Source organism: Lissotriton vulgaris, chromosome 2_1, assembly GCF_964263255.1.
Source record: "Lissotriton vulgaris chromosome 2_1, aLisVul1.2, whole genome shotgun sequence".
In the NCBI taxonomy this organism is placed as follows: domain Eukaryota; kingdom Metazoa; phylum Chordata; class Amphibia; order Caudata; family Salamandridae; genus Lissotriton; species Lissotriton vulgaris.
Window position 1 is genome coordinate 1,804,398,501 of NC_141687.1, and position 20,316 is coordinate 1,804,418,816.

A 20,316-nucleotide genomic window follows, 5' to 3' on the forward strand; every position below is an offset into this window, starting at 1 on the left:
TCTGATCCAAAGCTTCCAAGATCATCCCCCAGGGTTCCTCCCTCGGCCGAACACTGTTAAACATTTACATGGCCCCGCTCGGACACGTCGCCCGACAGCACAACTTCAGCATAATCTCCTACGCCGACGACCCTCAACGGATCCTCTCCCTCACCAAGGACCCCATCACCGCCAAAGCCAACCTCCACGAAGGAATAAAGACCGTCGCTGACTGGATGAAGACCAGCCTACTGAAGCTGAACACAGACAAAACCGAGGTTCTCATCCTCGGCTCCAACCCTTCAGCCTGGGACGACTCCTGGTGGACGATGACCTTGGGGGCAGCCCCTACAACCACCGACCACGTACGCAACCTGGGAATCATCCTCGACTCAACGCTCTCCATGACCAAGCAAGTCAACGCCATCTCCACTTCCTGCTTCAACACCCTCTGCATGCTCAGCAAGATTTACAGGTGGATCTTGACAGATACAAGAAGAACAGTCACCCAGGCCTTCGTCAGCAGCAGACTCGACTACGGAAATGCCCGCTACGCACGAGCCCCGACCAAGCTCATCAAACGACTGCAACGCATCCAAAATGCCTCAGCACGACTGATCCTAAACATACCACCTCACAGCCTCATCACCCCCACAGGAGAAACCTACACTGGTTGCCTGTCAACAAGAGGATATCCTTCAAGCTCCTCATCCACGCACACAAGGCACTTCACAAGACCAGCCCAGCCTACCTCAACAAACGACTTTCCTTCTATACCCCCAATTGCCAGCTCCGCTCCACCGACCTCGCACTCGCCACCGTCCTGGGCATCCGAAGAACAACCACGGGCAGAAGGTCCTTCTCCCAACTCGCCGCCAAGACCTGGAACACCCTCCAAGTGAACCCTGGACAGACCCAGACCTGCTAACCTTCAGGAGGCTACACAAGACCAGGCTGTTCGATCAGTAGCCCCCGCCCCCCACCCCCTCCCCAGCGCCTTGAGACCCTCACGGGTGTGTAGTGCACTCTTTAAATGTTGTTTGATTGATTGATTGGTTCCCATTGCGATGCAGCCGTTCCGAGTGCATTGTGCCACTACAGTTCCCACAACAGCGCCAATGGGTCGATCCTGCTCTTGCAGCAGAGAATGCTAGTGCCACTTCTAAGGATTCAGGACTGGGATGGCATCACTTGTCATAACAGACCCACAAGCAGATGAACAGGAGAGTCCTAAGTCTTTTGTGTTCCTGACAGTAAGGCTACAGGTCCCTCTTTGAAGTCTCCCCCACTTGAGAGGCACAACTCAGTGTAAGAACTGGACACTTGATGGCATTCACCCATTGGGAGACCTCTATTGTGGCTGCTACTCATGCTCTACGATATCCTAACACAGGAAGAGGGAATACCACCTAGACATTTCAACAGTCACGCCTCTTGGACTAGTACATTGCTGTGCCACTGGGGAGACTGAGCAAAAACCACAAACGCACCTCACACTCCAGTACCTACACTTCATGGAAGAAGGGCGTCATCTTACTCGGTAGTTCGCGGAAGCGCTTCATCTGCAGACTTTCACCGACTTGATCTCCCTGCAAAACCACTAAGGGGACATATCTGGCTCACCCATGCACACCTGGGGAATGGAATATGATCCTAGCGAGCTCTAATTATGTCCCTCGCAATGCTAGATTGCGGTTAATCCAGTACTACATAATACACAGATCATATCTCACTCTGGAAAGAATTGTTACTTTCACAGGCAGAAGGCGAGCTGCCCCCGATGCAGTCATTACGATGTTGACATCTTCCATATGTTGTGGTCATGGCCCAAATTATGACATTATTGGAAGGGAGTCAGGCATCATTTATTTGAATGCACTGACTGGCACCTCACAAACACATGGGAGGTCTGCACATGGGGCATATTTACAAGAGACAAGAAACACAGGGCTACTACTCTCTTCTTGGATCTCGGTCTTATAGTAGCCAAGTGCCTCATTGTGAGATGCTGGAAATATAGTGAACCACCATTATTGCAGGCCTGGTCACATTCCGTACTTAATTATTCTAAAGTAGAAGAAGTATCTCTCCATAGAGAAGACACCTTGAGCCTATGTAAATTCCCTATTTCATCGAATTGGATCGTAACGGCCCTCCAAATTGCATTGTGCCCTGAAGGGGAAGCAGATTATACTACGGATACGTAACCACTACATGACCAAGAACATACATGTAGGCCATGATTTCATTGTCTGTAATGTTTATGTGTGCACATACTGCGATGTATAGGGGAAGTGAAACTGAATTTTAATGCAATGTTGGTACTTAACTCCTGGTGTACTGGTACCGCATTGAACAATAGAAAACCTCTTTGTTTACTCCTTTGTCCCCGTCCTTAATTTTATTCTTGCTTGGCTCTTGTATTGCTTAGTTCTTTTTTTCTTGAGCTAAATGGTTGCTCACATTACACAGTTCATATATATGTTTGATGTTATTATCATGGAATGTAGCAGACAATCCAGTTATTTTTTTCATTTTTCTTTGGCTGGTCATTTTATGGAGCAACTCTTACTCTTACTTTGAGCCGCACACGCTCACTAGATTCAATGTTGCGGGACTGTAACCTAGACCTGAAATGCTGTGAACACTCAAATGTTTCTATTACTTTGTTGATACACCTGCATTAATATAGTCTATTTACATGCTGTAACAGTATCATTAACAATTCCTAATAAACAGATCAAACAAAAAAATAAGTACTGGACTCTTGACACCACTAACTCAGTACCCTTCTGGACCTGAGGACATTCTGCCAGGAAGAAGAACTGCTGTGCTGCTGAAAAGGACTGTCACTCTGCTGGACAGGGTCCATACATCTGCCCACTATAGACCCAATTTCTAACAGTATTTATACAGCAAATGTTATAAATGATATGCACTCATCATCCTAGTGTTTATCGGTGGCTATTCAGCAGTGTCAGACCTGCACCAGTAACTGTTTGCCTTTATTTTAGTGCTCAGTGATTAACACGTTAGAACAAATGAGAAGTGGGGTTCATGCTAAGAAAATGGGGTATTGTTGGACTTGGCCCCTTTTCTCAATTTATTTCGCTTTTCACCCCCCTATTTTAGGATGTCTCCCCCATGGTAGAACCCTGTATAGGCCATGTGTGGTGTGAGACGCCATGTTAAATGTAATGCAATGGTGTGCAGTTGTTAACCCCCATAGTAGAAATGTACCCTGGTAGCATGCTGCATTTAAAATGGATGCCGTGGTTGTGTGTTGTGCCACCTGACTGCGGTGGGTTAGCGGTCTAGTTGTTTGGTACCCAGCCATCCCAGCATTTGGAGGGAAAGCCTGGCACCCAGGGTGCTCTACTCCTCCCCCTGAGCCAGTTTGAATCAGTTCCCCAGAGAATTCTAGAAGCTTCTGGCACTGACTGGTAGGTGGGGTGAGGGGCATATAAATAAGGGGGCTGTGCCACCATGTTCTCAGCCAGAGCCTAGACACGTACGTGAGGGGACCTGCTGCCAGGGGGTACCGTCACTTGGGCCTGTATGCTGGACCCTGCACCCAACTAAAACCCCTCTGCTGTCCACAGGGCTAGTGAAAGCCCCACTGCAGGAGTACAGGCTGCTGTACAGGAGGAGTGCCACGCTACAGTGGAGGATGGTGTGTAAAGCCTACCGCCCTGTCTTGATGAGTACCCACAGACTGCTGACCTTGCCCAGTAGTGCCTGCTGCTCTGCCACCTGTCCCAGAAGAAGGTGAGAAGCGCTATAAGTTGAGGGCTAGTGAAGAAGAGCGCTCGCTCCTGTCCCAGCTTGCCTGCTGCCTAGCACTTGGTGAGTGCAGCGCTAGATTTCAAGCACCAGAGAAGAGGAGCTGAGGCCAAAAGCGCTATGATTCTCTGAGCTGTGCGAACCAGGAGAACTGTTTTATTGGGAAGCGCTGGACCTGCAAAGCACCATAATGCCCAAGCGCTACTTTGCCCAGGACCTCTGTCAGACTGCTGCTGCCAGACTGTGCCCCTTCGCTGTGGTCCTAATGCGCTGTGCTACTGGAGCGCTGTGTAGCCTGTAAGCGCTGGCCGCCTGGACTGGGAAGAATGGCTACCTGCTAAGCGCTATACTGCATGATCCTACAGCGCTGTGTTAAAAGAACTGTGCCCACCTGAACTCAGAACTGTGCCTTTCAAGCGCTGTGCTGGTAAAATGCTATTGCTCAGTACCGCCGCTACTGGAGGCTGCCTTAATCCCAAAGCTCTGTGTGTGGCCAAAAGCGCTAACATTCTCGTGTGCTGTGCAGCGACCAGAGTCTGCCTTGTGCCTTCTGCCCCATGGGACTGTGAGGAGCGCTGTTGCCCCTTCCTAGCGCTATATCCCAGTGAACGTTGTGCCTTCGTAGCACTGTGCCTGAATCGCGCTGCCTGCCGACTCACCACCGCAGCCCGGGGCTCATCTGTAGGCCCTTTGAAGAGCCGCCTGTTTCCGTCACTGTCGCGGCCCCCCTGCAGGTTGCAGTACCGGCGCTGCTGCAAAGTGCGCCTAGGGCCCAAAAGTCACCGCCTCGGCTCAGACGTCTGTCTCGCTACTCACCGCCGGGGCCCCGAGGCCTAAGGAGGGCCGCTGCGGGATTCCCGTAGGCCGCGCAAGGCCAGGGAGGCCGGGAACACCCTCCTCACGTGACGGGGCGCCCGGCTGTATCATCGGCCGCGCCCCGCCCTTGCCGCCATGTGATTGGCCGCTGCATCCCCTAGCCGGCCGCGCTGAGATAGGTGGCCGTGCCGCACCTCTCGGGAGCCGTCCCTCATTGGGTCCGATGCCGGGAGAAACCCCGGGAGCCCCAGGACCGGCCAGGAAGAAACGGAGGCTGCCCAGGAGCCGCGGCCGAAGAGAGAGGCAGCCCGCGACCGCCCCTTCCTGCAGGAGTCTGTAGCTGGGCCCTGTAGGCCCCAGTAACCCCCTGATCAGCCTGCCAGCCCAGAAGAACTGAGTAAGTGGGGGATTGGACAGCCCAACGCTGGACTGGGCCTGAGACTGCTCAAGTAAGAACTGTTTTCGTACCCTCAGGTGACATGTGTCCTTGATACTGTTGAGGATGCTTCATTAGTGTTTTTGGAAGCCCCCCCCCCCTTTCACCATAAAAGGGTTATAATGAAAGGAGTCTTATGAAATGTTCCAAATTGCTAAGAGGGAATGTTCTATGTTGAAATGCCATATGAAATGTGATTAGCCTGAATGTGCGTTTTACGCCTAAGGTTCTGTTTGCTTTTTGCAGGGGATGCTGATGCAGGGCCTATTGTGCTTTTGACCCCTAATGTTCCTACTCTGAGGATAATGACCCCGGCTGGTGTAGGCCCCATCTGTTCCTGCCTGAGGGTAATGCTGATACCTAATGTGATATGCCAAGTGTTAATGCTTACGCCTAATAAGGTTCCGAGGCCAGCACTGTTTCCTAAATGTTGACGCAATTGCTAAATTGTGCGTTCTGCCTATACTAGTGTGCCTAATGTGGATGCCAATGGCCACTTGATTACTCATCCTGATGATCTAGGCCTAGGGTGAATGTCCTGCTAAGAAGCTTTATGGCAGATGTTTTTGCCTGAGGTTCGATACCACATGATAATGCCTTTTGTTTTTATTACAGCCCTGGAACTAATGGGCTTACCTTTTTGTTCCTTTTCCTTTGCCCTGTACATAATCCCCCTAGCATATATTGCCCGGGTGCCAGTTGGCGCAGCATTGTGACTACTGTGATTTCTGTTGCAGATTTGAGACATTATAAAAGTTATTCTTTTTCACCAAAACTGGTGTTGTGTCTCTTTTGTGGTGTGACTTGTGCGTCGTCTGTGTGTACTGCATGGATGCTTCACACATGTCCTCAGGAGTTTGGCCTGCCCGCTCTGCACCATGCTACCCCTTTAGAATTGGCTACCCCATTTCGAACAGGTATCAATGTCTAAAATGTATTCATCATGGCAGTGATGCTTGAAAGAAAATATCAATACACATTGCAAAAAGGCTAGTCTTGCCATTATCTTCTCAATCTATATGAAATTTACATATATATGCCTTGATTAAGAGTGCATCTGTAATTTGCGATCCCTGCTTGTAGGAAGCTGGCTATGTATATACTATACCAAATTAAGGTATAGCGTGTACAGAGTCCTGGGGATCCCCAGAGGTATTGCAGAGACAAACAGCTCTCTTTGTGGTAGTGTGGCCGAGCAGTTAGGCTTATCATGAGAGTGTGTTAAGCATTTATTTTATTCACTTAATCGAGAACCGATTACACCAACTCAGAGACTAAATCCAGACCAATTACGTAAGTATAAAAAAGGTATGCTCATGCTTTATTTCTAGAACCAAGCAGAACTAGGCACAAACAAGTAAAATATACTTTAAAATGCAAACCTTTACAAGGAAAGGCCATTGTAAATGGAATTGGCTTAATTACTGGTTTGTGTTTGTTTTTAAAACAGTTTAGAATACATGGAAATTACTTTTGATTAATTTAGGAATCCTTTTCAGTTACTTTGAGTATTTGAGGTGATATGTCGAGATATCTCACACCGGATCTTAAAATATACAGGTAAGTACAACAATTTTGGGTTTAAAACAAAGTTATTTTGTTTTCATACAAAAACAGTTCAACACAACAAAACGTAGAACTTTTGGGAGAAAAGAAGGTTATTGGTTTGCAGGTAAGTAAACAACCTGCAAAAGTAGCTTTTAGGGGTTAGAACCAAGGTCAAGTTAGGCACTCCACTTGCACCACCAACCAACTAGGACAGCCGGGTGGAGAGTGCAGGGCCCAATGTTAGCCAAATGGGCTAGAGGGGGCTTCGGTCAGGGACTGCTTACTAGCAGGCCACTCGGATGTGGGAGCAAAGCTTCTGGGGTTAGGATCAGCACAGTAGAGGCCAACAATCAACACAGGAGCTGCACCTTCAGCAACACGGAGGCGGCTGGATGCAGAGTGCCAAGAAGACGTTGGGACCCATGTGGTTTGCTATGGAGGTCTTCTGTTTGAAGAAATGTCTGCAGTCTCAGGCAGGGAGGCTTCCTGAAGCCAAGCAATGCCTGGAGTGGTACGTTGGGTTCTTGGGAGATGCCTGGACACCATAGGCATGAACCATCTGGTGCAGGGGTGTCTTTAGGTGTCAGATCTTCTTACCAGTTCCAGTCACATTTAGGTGGATCCTTCAGGTTGAGGATACAGATGTCGGACTGAAGCTCGATGTAGGTTGGATATCACCAAATCCCAGGTCAGGATTGCCCGGGAGACCTCCTCTTGGTGTTGGGCTACTTGGGCCAAGGGCGTCGAGTGCAGAGTGGTGCAGAACCGCTGAGCCATCTGAATCCGGGTTCTGTATTGGAGTCTTTGTTGAGCAAATCTGATGCTCAAGTGAGACAGAGTCTTACCAATGAATGCAGGGCAGGTCCTCCAGGTTCTGGATGGCTAATGGCAGCTGGAAACGCTGGGGGTTTTCTATGAGCAGGTCAGAGTTGGTACATGCCAGTAGGGCTGAGGCCAAAGCAGTTGGTGTTCTCTTCTTCCTGGGTAAGTACGGCTATTCGGTCCTTCTTCTTTCTTCCTGGAATCTGAGGAGGCAAGGTTTAGGGTTGCCTCTAAATACTAAATTTAGGGGAGTTACAGGAATGTGCAGGATGGGACCAATGGATCCCTTCTTTGGTGTGAGTACACCACCTATTAAGCCACCCTCCAGTGGGAAGGGGCAAGAGCCTCTCTCTAATTAGCTGTGTCCCCTCATCTTCCAGATGGAGGGGACTGAGATGTGTGCTTCACCTCGCTTCTCTCACCTGAGGGATGGGGCTGGCAAAGGTGAGCACACCTCTCTTTCTCACTTGGTTTTCCCACTGATTCTCCCACCCAAAGTGGGGGGAGGAACCGGTGGAAGCTAGTTGCTAAGGGCAGCAAAAGGCAGGGACAGCTCACAAAGGCAGCAGGCCTTTGAAGCATCACCTTCGTGGACCCAGCCCATCATGGCAGAGGAAGCCTGACACCTCGTTCCAGGATGGGTTTTGTTTCTGGACCCAGAGAGTGAAAGCCCTCTACCAAGGGGTCCAAAAACCTGTCTGGTGGTGGCAAATGGCAGGAAGCCATTCAGAAACCACACCAGAGCTGGTCGTTTTTCATGGTGCATCTCCAAGATGCCCATTGAGTGCATTTTTACATTTAACTCCACACTGGCATCAGTGTGAGTTTAATGTGCTGAGAAGTTTGCTGCCAAACTTCCCAGGTTTTTTTAAAGACATTTTGGAGCTGTCGAGTTCGTAATGACCAAATCCCAGACCATATACTCTTTATGTCTTTACTGCAGTTACAATGTCTAAGAATGAACTCGGACACTGTAGGGGTACGGTGCTCTTGCAACTGTGCCCTCACGTGAGGTCTAGTGCACCCTGCTAGAGGGGTGACTTACCTAGGCCACAGGCAGTGGATTGCAGGCATGACACACAGGGATGGATGCCATGTTGACTCTTCACTTTCCTCTGCACCAAAACATGCAGCCTGCATTGGCAGTGTGTGGGTGTTAAGGTGCAGGGCCTCCAAGGGTGGCACAAGAGGTGCTGCAGCGCTTAGAGGCCTTCCCTGGTCACAGTGCCCCTAGTACCCATGGTGCCTGTTACAAGGGGCTTACCTGTGGCTAGAGAGGGGCCTATTGTGGGTACAAAGGTACAGTTTGAGACACAAACACAGGCTCTGGGAACCTGACTGGCTGGGACCCTGGGCACATCAAGTCAAAGTGCATCAGAAATCTGGGAAAAGTTCCTCGTTGACACTGGTGCTACCCACTCTGCTGTGACTACACTGCTCCAACACAATTGATCTGGGGTTGCAATTGCAAGTGGTGTGATTTTCATCACATCCAGTAATTACTAGCTAGGATCAAGTTTGCACCATTGTTTTTTTCTTCTCAAGCCGAAGTTTAGGACAAAATTTCAAACCTGATGCAGACAGAAGCTTCCACAAGGGTCAGACTTACGAACTGTGTGATAATTATCATACTCTCGCAGTGTTCCTCCGATATAGTGTTGCAGTTTGAACCTGGGGAAAAGTCCTGGAAAAAGTCAAAAAATGAGGAAGTCAGTGTCTTAAATAATGATTGAATAATGATTCGGCTTGTTTTGCCTCATTTTCAAGGAGAAAATTTTGAAAAGGAGGTATTTATAACACCTGTTAAACACCTCACCCTGGATATTTGTATTTACTGGAGGTGGTAAATATCCTACCCTACTCTGCTACCTTAGGATCAAGGCCTTACATTTAAGCTGGTGACACCTGCCAAAATCATGCTAGGGAAAAAGGGCCAAAAAATACCAAAACATTCCTATTTTGGTGCATAAAGTACCAACATTTGCATGTTATATTCCATTTTAACAGGTAAGCACGGTTGGGGTTATTTATCACACCTGGTGACCTCCAAACATCGTGGAGTCAGATTTAGTCTGAGCCATATACTTCTGTCTTTGGAAATGCCTAAGGAGAGATAGTTATACAAGTAATAAATATCATGTTCAAAGAAGAGAACAGCTGGAAACCAAAGTCAGAACTGCACATTCACAGACTAATGGCAGGAAACTGGCTTTTATATTAGCCCGACAGCCATACTCTGCTGTCAACTCTTTTAGGTTTTGCAGAGTAGAATGCTTTAGCTGTCTCGCCAACTATTGTTTTTCCAAACAATTCTTACATAATAGTGCATTGGGGGACTTTTGGTTGGCAAACTTCATTTATTGGTCTTTTAAATAGTCCTTTACATTTTGATAACACCTACCACAGCATACAGTATGATATAATGGGACAGTCCCCTTTACTCATTTGCTACCTTCAATTTGAGTGTGCTTGAGCAAAGCCTGTGCACATTGTTCTCATCCACCTAAAATACCTCCTTTCTCTTTGGTGACAAGCTGGTTCAAAGGGTGCTTTTCATTTCTTTTTACCTTTAAATAACTGCTGTTTATTTTGCCTAAACTTCAAGTGCCTGCACTTCAATTGATTGATTTTCCATCACCTTTTGAAGTTGCTTTGATAAAGTATGTAAGTGACATTGCAAGATGGTAGCTACCTACAGTTTGAATGCTTGGTTGTTCCTTCATCTAATCTTGTTTCCTTCCCTGTAATTCTACCAAAAATGCTTGGCACAGATGAAAGGCTTGTTGTTTAAAAAACATCAGTAGTACAATAAACACTATAGGCCACATGCATCAAAGTCCGTTATTGCGATTCCTAATTTGCAATTTTTACCGAATCGCAAATAAGGAATCGCAAAACGGGATGCATGATTAAAATTGAATAAAATTTGCGATTCGGTAAAAATCGCAATTTTTACCGAATCGCACATATTATGCGAATTCCAATTTGCGATTTCGCAATTCCCATTGATTCCTATGGGCCAAAAGGAATTCGCAAAATGTTGATGCATTCCATGGGTGCAGGGGGGGTCCTTTGGACCCCCCCCTGCACCCCTGAAATTTATTTTGAAGTGCATGTTTCAAACACACATGTCCTAAGGACATGTGTGTCTGTAACATGACAGTGTTTTAAAATGCAAATTAGAGCATTTTAACACTTTTTCGCAAATTACCACGAGGTTCAACCTCGTGGTAATTTGCACCCCAGATTTGCGAATTCTCAATTTTAAAATTAATCATGCATTGCTTTTAAGGAATCGCAATTTTGCGATTCCTTAAAAGCAATCGCATTTTTGGAATTCACTAAAAATAGCGATTTCACCAAAAATGCTTGATGCATCCCAGAAACCTTTTTAGGAATCGCAAATGGCCGATTTTACCGAATCGCACCGTTTGCGATTCCTAAATAGCTTGATGCATGTGGGCCATAAAGTTATTTCATTTTTTATTTCAAATTATTATTGAAAGCATGTGACAGACATGTTTAGGTGCCATATATTCTTTTCTTTTTGTAGCATTTGCTAAAATAAAATAAAATAAAATAACTATTGCATCAGCTTGCCAAAGTCAGACCTGTTGGCGCTGCTGGTACTTGTTAACCAAACTGTCCATGCAAAAGGGAAATGGGTCAGGGAACTAGCAGGGTGAGAATGGGACAAGACTGGATAACTGTGCGGGAACAAAGAAAGTCAAACTGCTGTAGATAATCCTTTAATGAGAGCAATCAGGAGGCTGGCATTATTAGTCTCTGGTACAATCCACAACTGTCTGCCCTCCTCCTACATTCTAGAACACATGCCCTTGGTTACCAGCTAACCTGGATACCACAAACTGGGGAGTAATATAAACAATAGAGCATAGAATATAATAAATGATTGTTTGTCTACTCCATAGAAATGACCTCTCTGTGAAACGATAAGATCTTACATGAAAACGAGGAGCAGGTTAAGATCACATAGTTCAGAGAGACACCCTGTAGCTCACATGGAAGAGCAGTGCAGGATGTTCCTCTGTGCCAAAGGCACACGCCTAGAAGTCTAACTGGCACCCTTGGAAGCTAAGACAATCAGAATTACAATATAAACACAGGAACTGAGCTCAGGGAAAAACTGAATTCAGTGTCAGGAACAGGACTGGAATACACAGAGCTGAAATACTAGAAACAAGGCTAAGAAAGATCTACACTCAAACAAGGCAAGTCAGAAATATGCAGACAAACAGGAACACAGAACACTAGGCAAGGAGTGTGCATATAACATATAACTGTGCAGATCAAGAAGAGTGCAGACAGGATACTAGAATTCAAGGCTAACCCAAGAACAGAAATGCAAGAAAACAAGGGAAAGAAACGGATACTACAAATAGACAAAAACACGAAAATGGATACAGAGAATGAGGGACACAGAATCAAAGGACAAACCTGTAATAACAGCATCAGGATCACAAGGATACTCAACAGAAGCCAGTAACAAGCCACTGCACTCTGTGCTCACAGAGCTGAAAAAGCTGGAGGCTCAGGGTAGGAGCACAGGTGCAGTGAAAACCCCAGGTGCAAGGACTTCACCAGGTGCAGGGAATCAGGGAACAACCAATGAAGGGTAGGCTGAACTAGGACCTGGAGCAGGGTAAAGACCAAGGAAACCAGGAGACATAAGAAAGGGAAACGGAGTATGGATTGGTTCAAACATTGAGAAGGATCCAGAATGCAAATAGAAAGGGGTCAGAATGACAACACAGTCCAAGAACCAAGCTAGTGAACAGGAAGCCACTAGCAGGATGTGATCTAAGAAGGGTCTGGGGACAGAAGGAACTACAAGGACCATAATGCATCTGGGAAGTGGAACAGACAAATGGACTAAAAGGTAAGTATGGTAAGTATTGATGTGTTTATTGACCTATACAGATATAAAAGCAGATTTGTAAAGGGCTCTCATGAGTGATATCTAGTGGCAGGATGGCAGAATCCTGACAAAAAGAGTTAGTAGCGATGCTAGAATGTGACCTTTTGCCTGATTCTAAATTTTAAATGTAACAAAATGGCACACAAAACAATCCAAGGACAAAAAAAAATGAACTCATGAAGATAAAGAACAGCTTATTTATGATGAAATGTTAGACTTCGCTCTTTTGTCACATTCATGAGCTGGTTAAACACAGGCGCACAGAAATCTTTTCTAGAGTCAAGCAGCTATGGGATGCTGTGGAGGTTGTGGAAGTGGCTGTCTTCACAAACGGGGACCATGTGAACGTGAGAGTCAATAAAATTACCTTGAGTTTGAAGTCCAGTTCTGCCACGTAACTGCTTTTTTCGCACTCAATGGTGACTTTCCCTCCAAGCTCCATCGTCATTGTGCCATATAAAATTCCTAAAGAAGCACAAATGCAAAATAAATCTAGTAGTATGAACTGGACTAATACTTTGTTTAAAAGGGTTATCACGTGGCACGTACTCTGCACAATTCCAAAAATTTCAAAAAGGATACAATTGTTTGTTTTTTTGGAAGTATTACCTAAAAGTAATTTGGTAATTATAGTACAGAGAGAGTGTGCAATTTTTAGTGCGTCAGCAAAATACAAAGGGTCTGTCGAAATTGAAGTCTGTCGGTCTCCAAATATAGAGCAAGGCTGCTTTCTATCCATGATTCTCCTGCAGAGTATGTACTCTATATCATCATGTCCCTGGTGCCAAGACAAGGAACTTGATTAACATTCATGAATGTAATTCAACCAACTATTTTTTCAACAAATAAATCAACTGCCACACATTGGCCGGTCACTGCAATTTTATGTTATTGGTGGCAAACCCATTGCATGGTGGTCAACAGAGTAGCCCAAAAACACCAAAACGTGAATTCAAATATTAATCAAAAATAGTTTCATGTGAACACAACCAAAATGTACCACTGCCCTTCGCTTTGTGATTTTATGCATGGGTCTATGGATGTTGACTTTTGCTTTGACCTGTGGACCGTAAAACAAGTGTAAGCCACCGTTTCTCTGTTCAAATGTATGATCCACTTCTCCCGGTGAAGCCCCTGCTATTCTGAGAAGCCTATAACTCTCTTCCAGGAGACAATGCTGATTGAGAGTTGTCACAATGTAATGTTTTTATTAAATAATTCACAAATAACGTTTTATATATACTAGTACAACATTCATAGATAGTTTTAACCACTCTTCCAACGTTATAAATTATATATAACAATCATACCAACATTGACTACTTAACTAATTAAAATACAGCTCGGATCAGGAGTAAAAAGAAGACAGTGCAATTAGTTAATGTTTCATTGTAAAGAGCAAGATTCTGAAAATCCGAAAAGGCAACAATTTCTGATTGTCAAAAGGCATTGCTTTTAAAATGCATCCTTTTGTAGGACAGTCCCATTCATAGATATAAATAGATTTCTACCTGTGCTTTGGGTTTTCTATTAAAATGTCACGGACAAAAAGCAGAAGGTTTATCAATTCATTTTTTAGAGCTAAATAGTGGATATTGCTACGTTTATGAATTCAATCAAATGCTTGTTCCACTACAACACCTCATGGAAAAGACAGTTGGGATAAGATTCTCTTCATGGACATGGTGTCCAATGTCCAATTGTATTAGAGTTCTTTGCAGACTAAATTATATTTTGATGAAGGTTATGTTTAAACCTGAAAGTTCAAGTGCTCATCTATCACATTTTAGGAGCAAATGTTCCTGTTACAATGTGAAATTCATCATGCACATTGTCTCAGCTTAATCAGTTGCTACTGACCCTTCCAAAGTGATAAACAGGCAGCACCTTGAAGAGACTTCAAGGCTTGCTGGCATCGTGCATTTTTAGTGTTCCCCACGCTTTGCAAAGTCAAAAAACTTCTGAACAGCGCAAGTACCAGAATTTCATGGACATCATTTAAGGGGCACCAGGGGTTGCAATTGTGACCACTGGCTTGCCCCTTGCGACCCTTGGCTCAGAGGTGGCAAGATCAATACCAGAAACTCAGGGGCAGCTCGTCCTTATGGACGTCGGTTGGGGCTTCAGTCACCTTGTTTTCTGTCAATTTGTTTGTTACACTAATAATTATTATTATTGCATTATGCATTATAGTTGCATTAAAAATGGAGTACAATTAGCTGTGTTGTAACATTCCTTTTCAGCTGAAGTAAGTAAAAAAGAAAATTACGCTTTTAAATGTTTGCTAGGTGCTTGCTTGAGGATGAGAGAGTGTTTATGTGAGAGAGAGTGTATGAAATTATGAATGTGAGTGTATGTGTAAGTGTGTGTGTGAGAGAAAGACAAAGGTCATGGGATGTCACTTCCCCTACCCCTGGGATTTTGGTGAATTGACGTCAATACAGAATGTTAATGAACAATTTGCTTTGGGTTCATTAACCATACTACAACACATAAGAGACCTTTAACGTAACTTTTAAATGCGACAAAGCATTCAGTTACCTTATTTGAAGATTGCCCAGAGCACCAGTACAGGCATTCTCTAATCCATTTGTGTTACTTTTTAATGTATATGCAAACAGGGAAGGCATGGAGGCTGTGTTGTACCAGAGTGAGGGGAAAAGTGCTCAACAGTAGCTTACTCAGCACTGGATTGCCATATAAAAGAATACCTTTCTAGCTCATAGGTTAGAATTAGTAACATTATTGAGATAAAGTAATTCATCAGTTATGATTAACGAGCCAACAGTACTGCCAGAAAAGACCACAACATTTGAACCAATGTGTGCAATCAGCCAAAATAGATGTTCCTAGGCACAAAAGCTTAAGTGCATTGTCTCAATGAGTTCCAACTTCAAAGCATAACAAGCAGAGCTACCTTTGATGTTGATTCATTGCCCAGAAGTCCATACAAGTCTTCAGTCGAACATTATGGGGGGAAAATTAATAAGGTCTAATTCTTTAATTACATCGTGACTAAAATGACTTTTATAAAAAACAACAGCCATGTCACATCTTATGATGAGTGCTGTGTCTTTTGTGAGAATGATTAGCACCAAACTGTAATGCCACTAAACTGTAATGGCTTGACATTAAAACATTTGTAACCTGTTGTATCACGTACAGCTAGGAATTTGGCAATTATCTGGGATATGTCTCTTAATCACCTGTTTTTTGAAATATCTATTGACATATGAGACAAGAATATAAGATACATCCTCTTCGGCATATTATGAAGCTATACATCAAAAGAAGGTCAATGAATCGAAAGAACAAAAGGAAGGAGAGACAAGAAAAATAGCCCCAATGGCACACAAAATATATTCATACAGTGCCATATACCTCATAATAACAAGACCTAGCATATTATTGCTTCTCTTTATCCCTTACTTCAATACACCATACTGTTTTAATAGATGTCACTTTTATAACAAAAACCTTTTATTTAAACTCAACTATCCCACCTCCCTTCCCATACCACCCCCATCCATGTCTGTGTATGCAACCTTCTTCTTCCTATCTATCTCTGTAAGCAGTTCTTGCGGCCTCTCAGTTTCTAAAATTAACTGTTAAAACATAGAAAAAAATTTAATAGTGCAGAGCTATTCATCTTTTGTTGGATTTAAGCAAACACAAGGTATGACATACTTAAAGGGGTTTGATTTTGAATGAATTGAGGTATGCTCAACTGACGTGAAATCGGTATGCAAAACCATCAGTTTGGATCCTGACAGTGGAGTTCATAGTAATTTCAGGGCCATTCACCATCTAGGAATCACTTCTGAAGCTGGTCCAGATTGCTACTCAAACTCAACTTACTTTGACATTTGTGAATTGCCAACTAACAAAAAAGAAATTATGTTAGCAATAGAATAGGGCACACAAAGTTTTATTTGAACGGAAAGCCAAAAACTGAAATCAAATGTGAAGACTCCGACATACATATCTACTTAAGACTGGTGGAAGCATTTAGTGAAATGAGGAACACTTTTCAAGTAAACCACTATCTGAACAGTTCAAAAGGTTAGTGTTGCTAAAGCAACATATGGACACTATACTGTAGCTTCTTAGGGTCTGATTCACAAACGTAAGTTTGTACATGTCAATCTACTCATGTGTAGATTTACTTCTGCACCTAGGAGTAACTCTCCACTTTTTGCTATTCACAATTTCTGAGTCGAGATTTCCATGTAGATGTAGTTTTAAGGCCCGATGACTGAGATTATTAGAGATACGAAGTTCATACTATCAACTTTGCACCTATATGTGTAGGAATTTCTAGGAAAAATTAATAAATAATATTTAATATTTGGAAAAAAGTCAAATGAATTAAATGTAAAATAAGAAAGGAAAATAATTGTAAACAAATACAATTAACATAGGATGCTCTACCTTCTTTAATATTAGTTTTTAAACAATACTTTAAATTAAAATTACTCACTATCAATTACATTTTTATTTAATTTGTAACAAACTGGTTATGTATATGTTTCATTTTTAATAATGTTTAGACTTTTTAAACTAAGGGAAACATTTCATTTAATTTATTTTAAATGTTCGTATATTATTAAATTAAAATTCAATAACATTTAGTATCAATTCCATTCAAATATGTATTATACATTCTGAATTAAATGAATTCATTTAGCATTATTTCCTAGGGGGTGTTAGTGATATAGCCTACTTTCATTATGTGTTATGGGTGTGTTGGTAGTATCAGTGGTTGGCCAGGTGTGGTGCCTGACTTACTTTAAAGTAAGTGCTGGAATATATTTGAGCCACATTTTTCACTATTAGGGCCATAGTAGAATTAAAAGTGTATTTTGTGAATTGCAATTGTCTTACTCTTAAGTGGTGTGTGTTTTGTATTACCATGCCCCTCCCTGAAACCCTTTCTAAATGTCCTTAAACCCCTCCCATTTAGTAGTAACTATTTCCCATTTGCACACCACTCCCTCTTGTCCCTCCCAAAGTTACTATTAAATCGTATATCTATACCAGTGCATATCTCTCCACCCAGAAAAGGTAGAAGAGGTGAAGCTGGAGATCTCTATGTGGGGGTTTGGGAATTGTATTTTCTAGTAAGTAAAGTGGTACTATGGGAAAACTACTTTACATACTTAAAAAAGCTTTTTGTGGAGCAGGCCCTATATGTCCAAAATGCACACTTAAGTGTTGGGAAAAACACTTGAAGTGGTAAAGAGAAAACTGCAGTAGCCCGACCTTGAATGAAATGTTAACATGCATTGCAAACAATCTACATACTTTGTGAGTGGAGAGGGCACTTCTAAGACTGGCCGTCTGTCTACACAGCACATCCATACAGCAAAACAACTTTAGATGAGATCTGAACGGTGGTTATTTCTCGGGAAATGGAAATAATGAGATTCAAAATATTGTAGTGTTTACTGCTCGGTTGAATCAGATATTCTGTACTACTCCCAGTAAGGATCATAAATCTGTAACTGTTGCCAAGTTCCATGGAAAAGGTTTTCGACTCCCTATTCAATGTCAACTAGTGAGAATAAAGCAATAAATGGTTGATAAATGTCATTGAGCCTTACTGGACATACTTGAACCCTATACCCTCAGCAGCAAACAAGATGGAGCCAACATCTGTCACACTGTTACATAGCTAGAATTCTAAAATACAATGAGTACTATTAGTTATCCATGTTAGCTTGATATGGTCAGTTGCCCATGGATCCATTCCTTGGTGTAACCAGGTGGGTCAGAAGTGCGTTTAAAAGATACCCAGCTTCCGAACGTATGAGATCAAGCACATTAACAAGCACCAACTGCTGCTCACGGAATTGCAGCTTGTAAAAAACCAGATAGAACTGCTGTACCAGGTTTCAAGACGTACATTTTGCAAACAGTTAAATGAGCCACAGGTGTGGTGGCAGAGGAGGTAAACTGGTAGGGACCCAAGCTCTAGGTAAAGGAGAGCCAAATGACCAATATTCCAAAGTACAAAATCAGAAAAGAAGTAGAAAGAGAATTATAACAAGCATGTTTAGAAGCCCCCCTCTACTTTCTCCACATCAAAATGTTGAATTCCCTTAATAGATGAAACTGTAAAAAAGAGAACTCAAACGCAGGGCAACTATGAAGAAAAAATCCAGTGCAGAAACAAAGGAATGATGAAGAACAACAGGAAAGAACAATAGTGGTGAAATATAACACATTTCTCATGAGGCTTAGCATAAGAAAGTAACCTCCCTGAAGAAGAGCATAAGTAATTAATGAATCTGACTCAAAATTAGGAAATTACTGTTACTCCTGTAGCAGCGTACTTTTGCCTCCACAGTTTCATGTTCAACTGACGTATGGCCTTTTGTACTCGTGTGATGTAACCTTAATAATGTAATGTAGTGGACTTGAATAGTTACAGAAAAGTGCATTCACTGTGTAATCTCGACATTTATATGAGTGCATACAAATGTTTTCTTTACAGTAACAACGAGTTGCAGTTATCACATATATTTACATTTGTGTGGTTTGAATAACATTGTATTTCTTATATTTTCATATATTTCTTTAAATAATGCTCTCGATTTATTTAATTTTAATTTCTTTTATTTACTTTATTTCGGCCAATGGCAATAAAAGTAGTACAATTAGATTAATTGTAAAAAGAAACACAGTACAATAAAAGCAAAAAGATATACAAATACCAAGCATAAAATATTAATGGAAATATCCACTCTTGGCCTGGAGGCAAAGAACAATTGTGCAAACCCTTGACCAAAGACAAAAATCTATTGTGATCTGTCATGTCTAAAAGTACAGTTCATACATATCATACTATAGTAAAAAAAATTGTAAATACTTCAGATCAGAATAATAAATTTAGAAATAGAAACCCTAGAGAAATGCATTGCTAGGCATGTACAAAATACATTTGACAACTAAGCCACAGGAATGTATTCATTATGGGACATCAATAAGCTAGATGCAGGGATAGCTAGGGTTATATACGCTACCTTGTCTTGCAGGACATCTGAGCTGAAGAAAGTCAAGTGCTCCAGCTTCAAAATTAGTTAAAACACAGAATCTAACATCAATAAAACCATGGTGCAAAATGAAGGGAATTTACCTTAGTTGGAGGGCAAAGACAGAATAAGAGAGCCAGTTTTTTGACGAATTGGCCATATGCTGTCCACAAATTTAGCAATGGAGAAGACAATGACCGGAGATGTGTCTATTCTACGTAATCTTATTGCTACCCCGTATTGGACTACACCTGAAAGGTGGAAATGAAGAGATGGTTGTCGGTTTCTTCAGCACTTCTGCAAACAGGACATATTTTACTGCCACCTTGTTGACTGTTCCATTTAGCGCTAAAGGTGACAAGGGCTAAAGTGCCTAACCTGAACCTTATATAAAGGGTTTTTGTGAACGGAGGATCAATAGTATTGATACAGTTTTCAAAGTAAGAGGTAGGCTTGAATCATGTGAAAATAATAGTCTGTTGGCCCAAGCCTTCCTATTTGGAGATTTTAACCTGCTCGAGCACCCAATAGATGTCCTTCAGTCTCTAATTTGAGAAAGATGGAATAGTTTCAGTGTACGACCAATACTCGTGTAGATTCAAATAATATCAGGATTATTTTACGTACTCCAACCAGGGCAGCAGTACACCTCTCTGAGATTTATCTAGTACATCTCTTAACCCCTTGCATGCTGAGGACGGCCCCCATCCGTCATGCACTATGGCGCTCGTGTGCTGATGACGGCTGGGGGCCGTCATAAACCGCCCACTCTTGATTTTGCCGCACAGGCGCAGAATCGCGGCAGCATGCAAGGGGTTAATCCCATTCTATATTCTGCCAGCTAGACCAAATCTGTAGCCAGAACAGAATAGGTTTCAGGTGCACTAAAGGAACAATAGACCAAAAGCCTAGGTCAAGTTTAAAAATCAATGGGGTGCTTTGCTGCAGTTTAAGGGCTA

General features: G+C 42.9%; 1 protein-coding gene across 2 annotated transcripts in view; it reads right to left on the bottom strand.

Moving 5' to 3' along the window:
* The window catches only part of OSBPL5 (oxysterol binding protein like 5), an 841,363-nt gene that overhangs the window by 161,815 nt on the left and 659,232 nt on the right, over nt 1-20,316 (bottom strand). For both annotated transcript variants that reach the window (XM_086957869.1, XM_086957868.1), the window contains exon 15: nt 12,691-12,788. In XM_086957869.1, the coding sequence (XP_086813995.1) occupies nt 12,691-12,788 (98 nt within the window). The remainder of the gene's footprint in view (nt 1-12,690; nt 12,789-20,316) is intronic.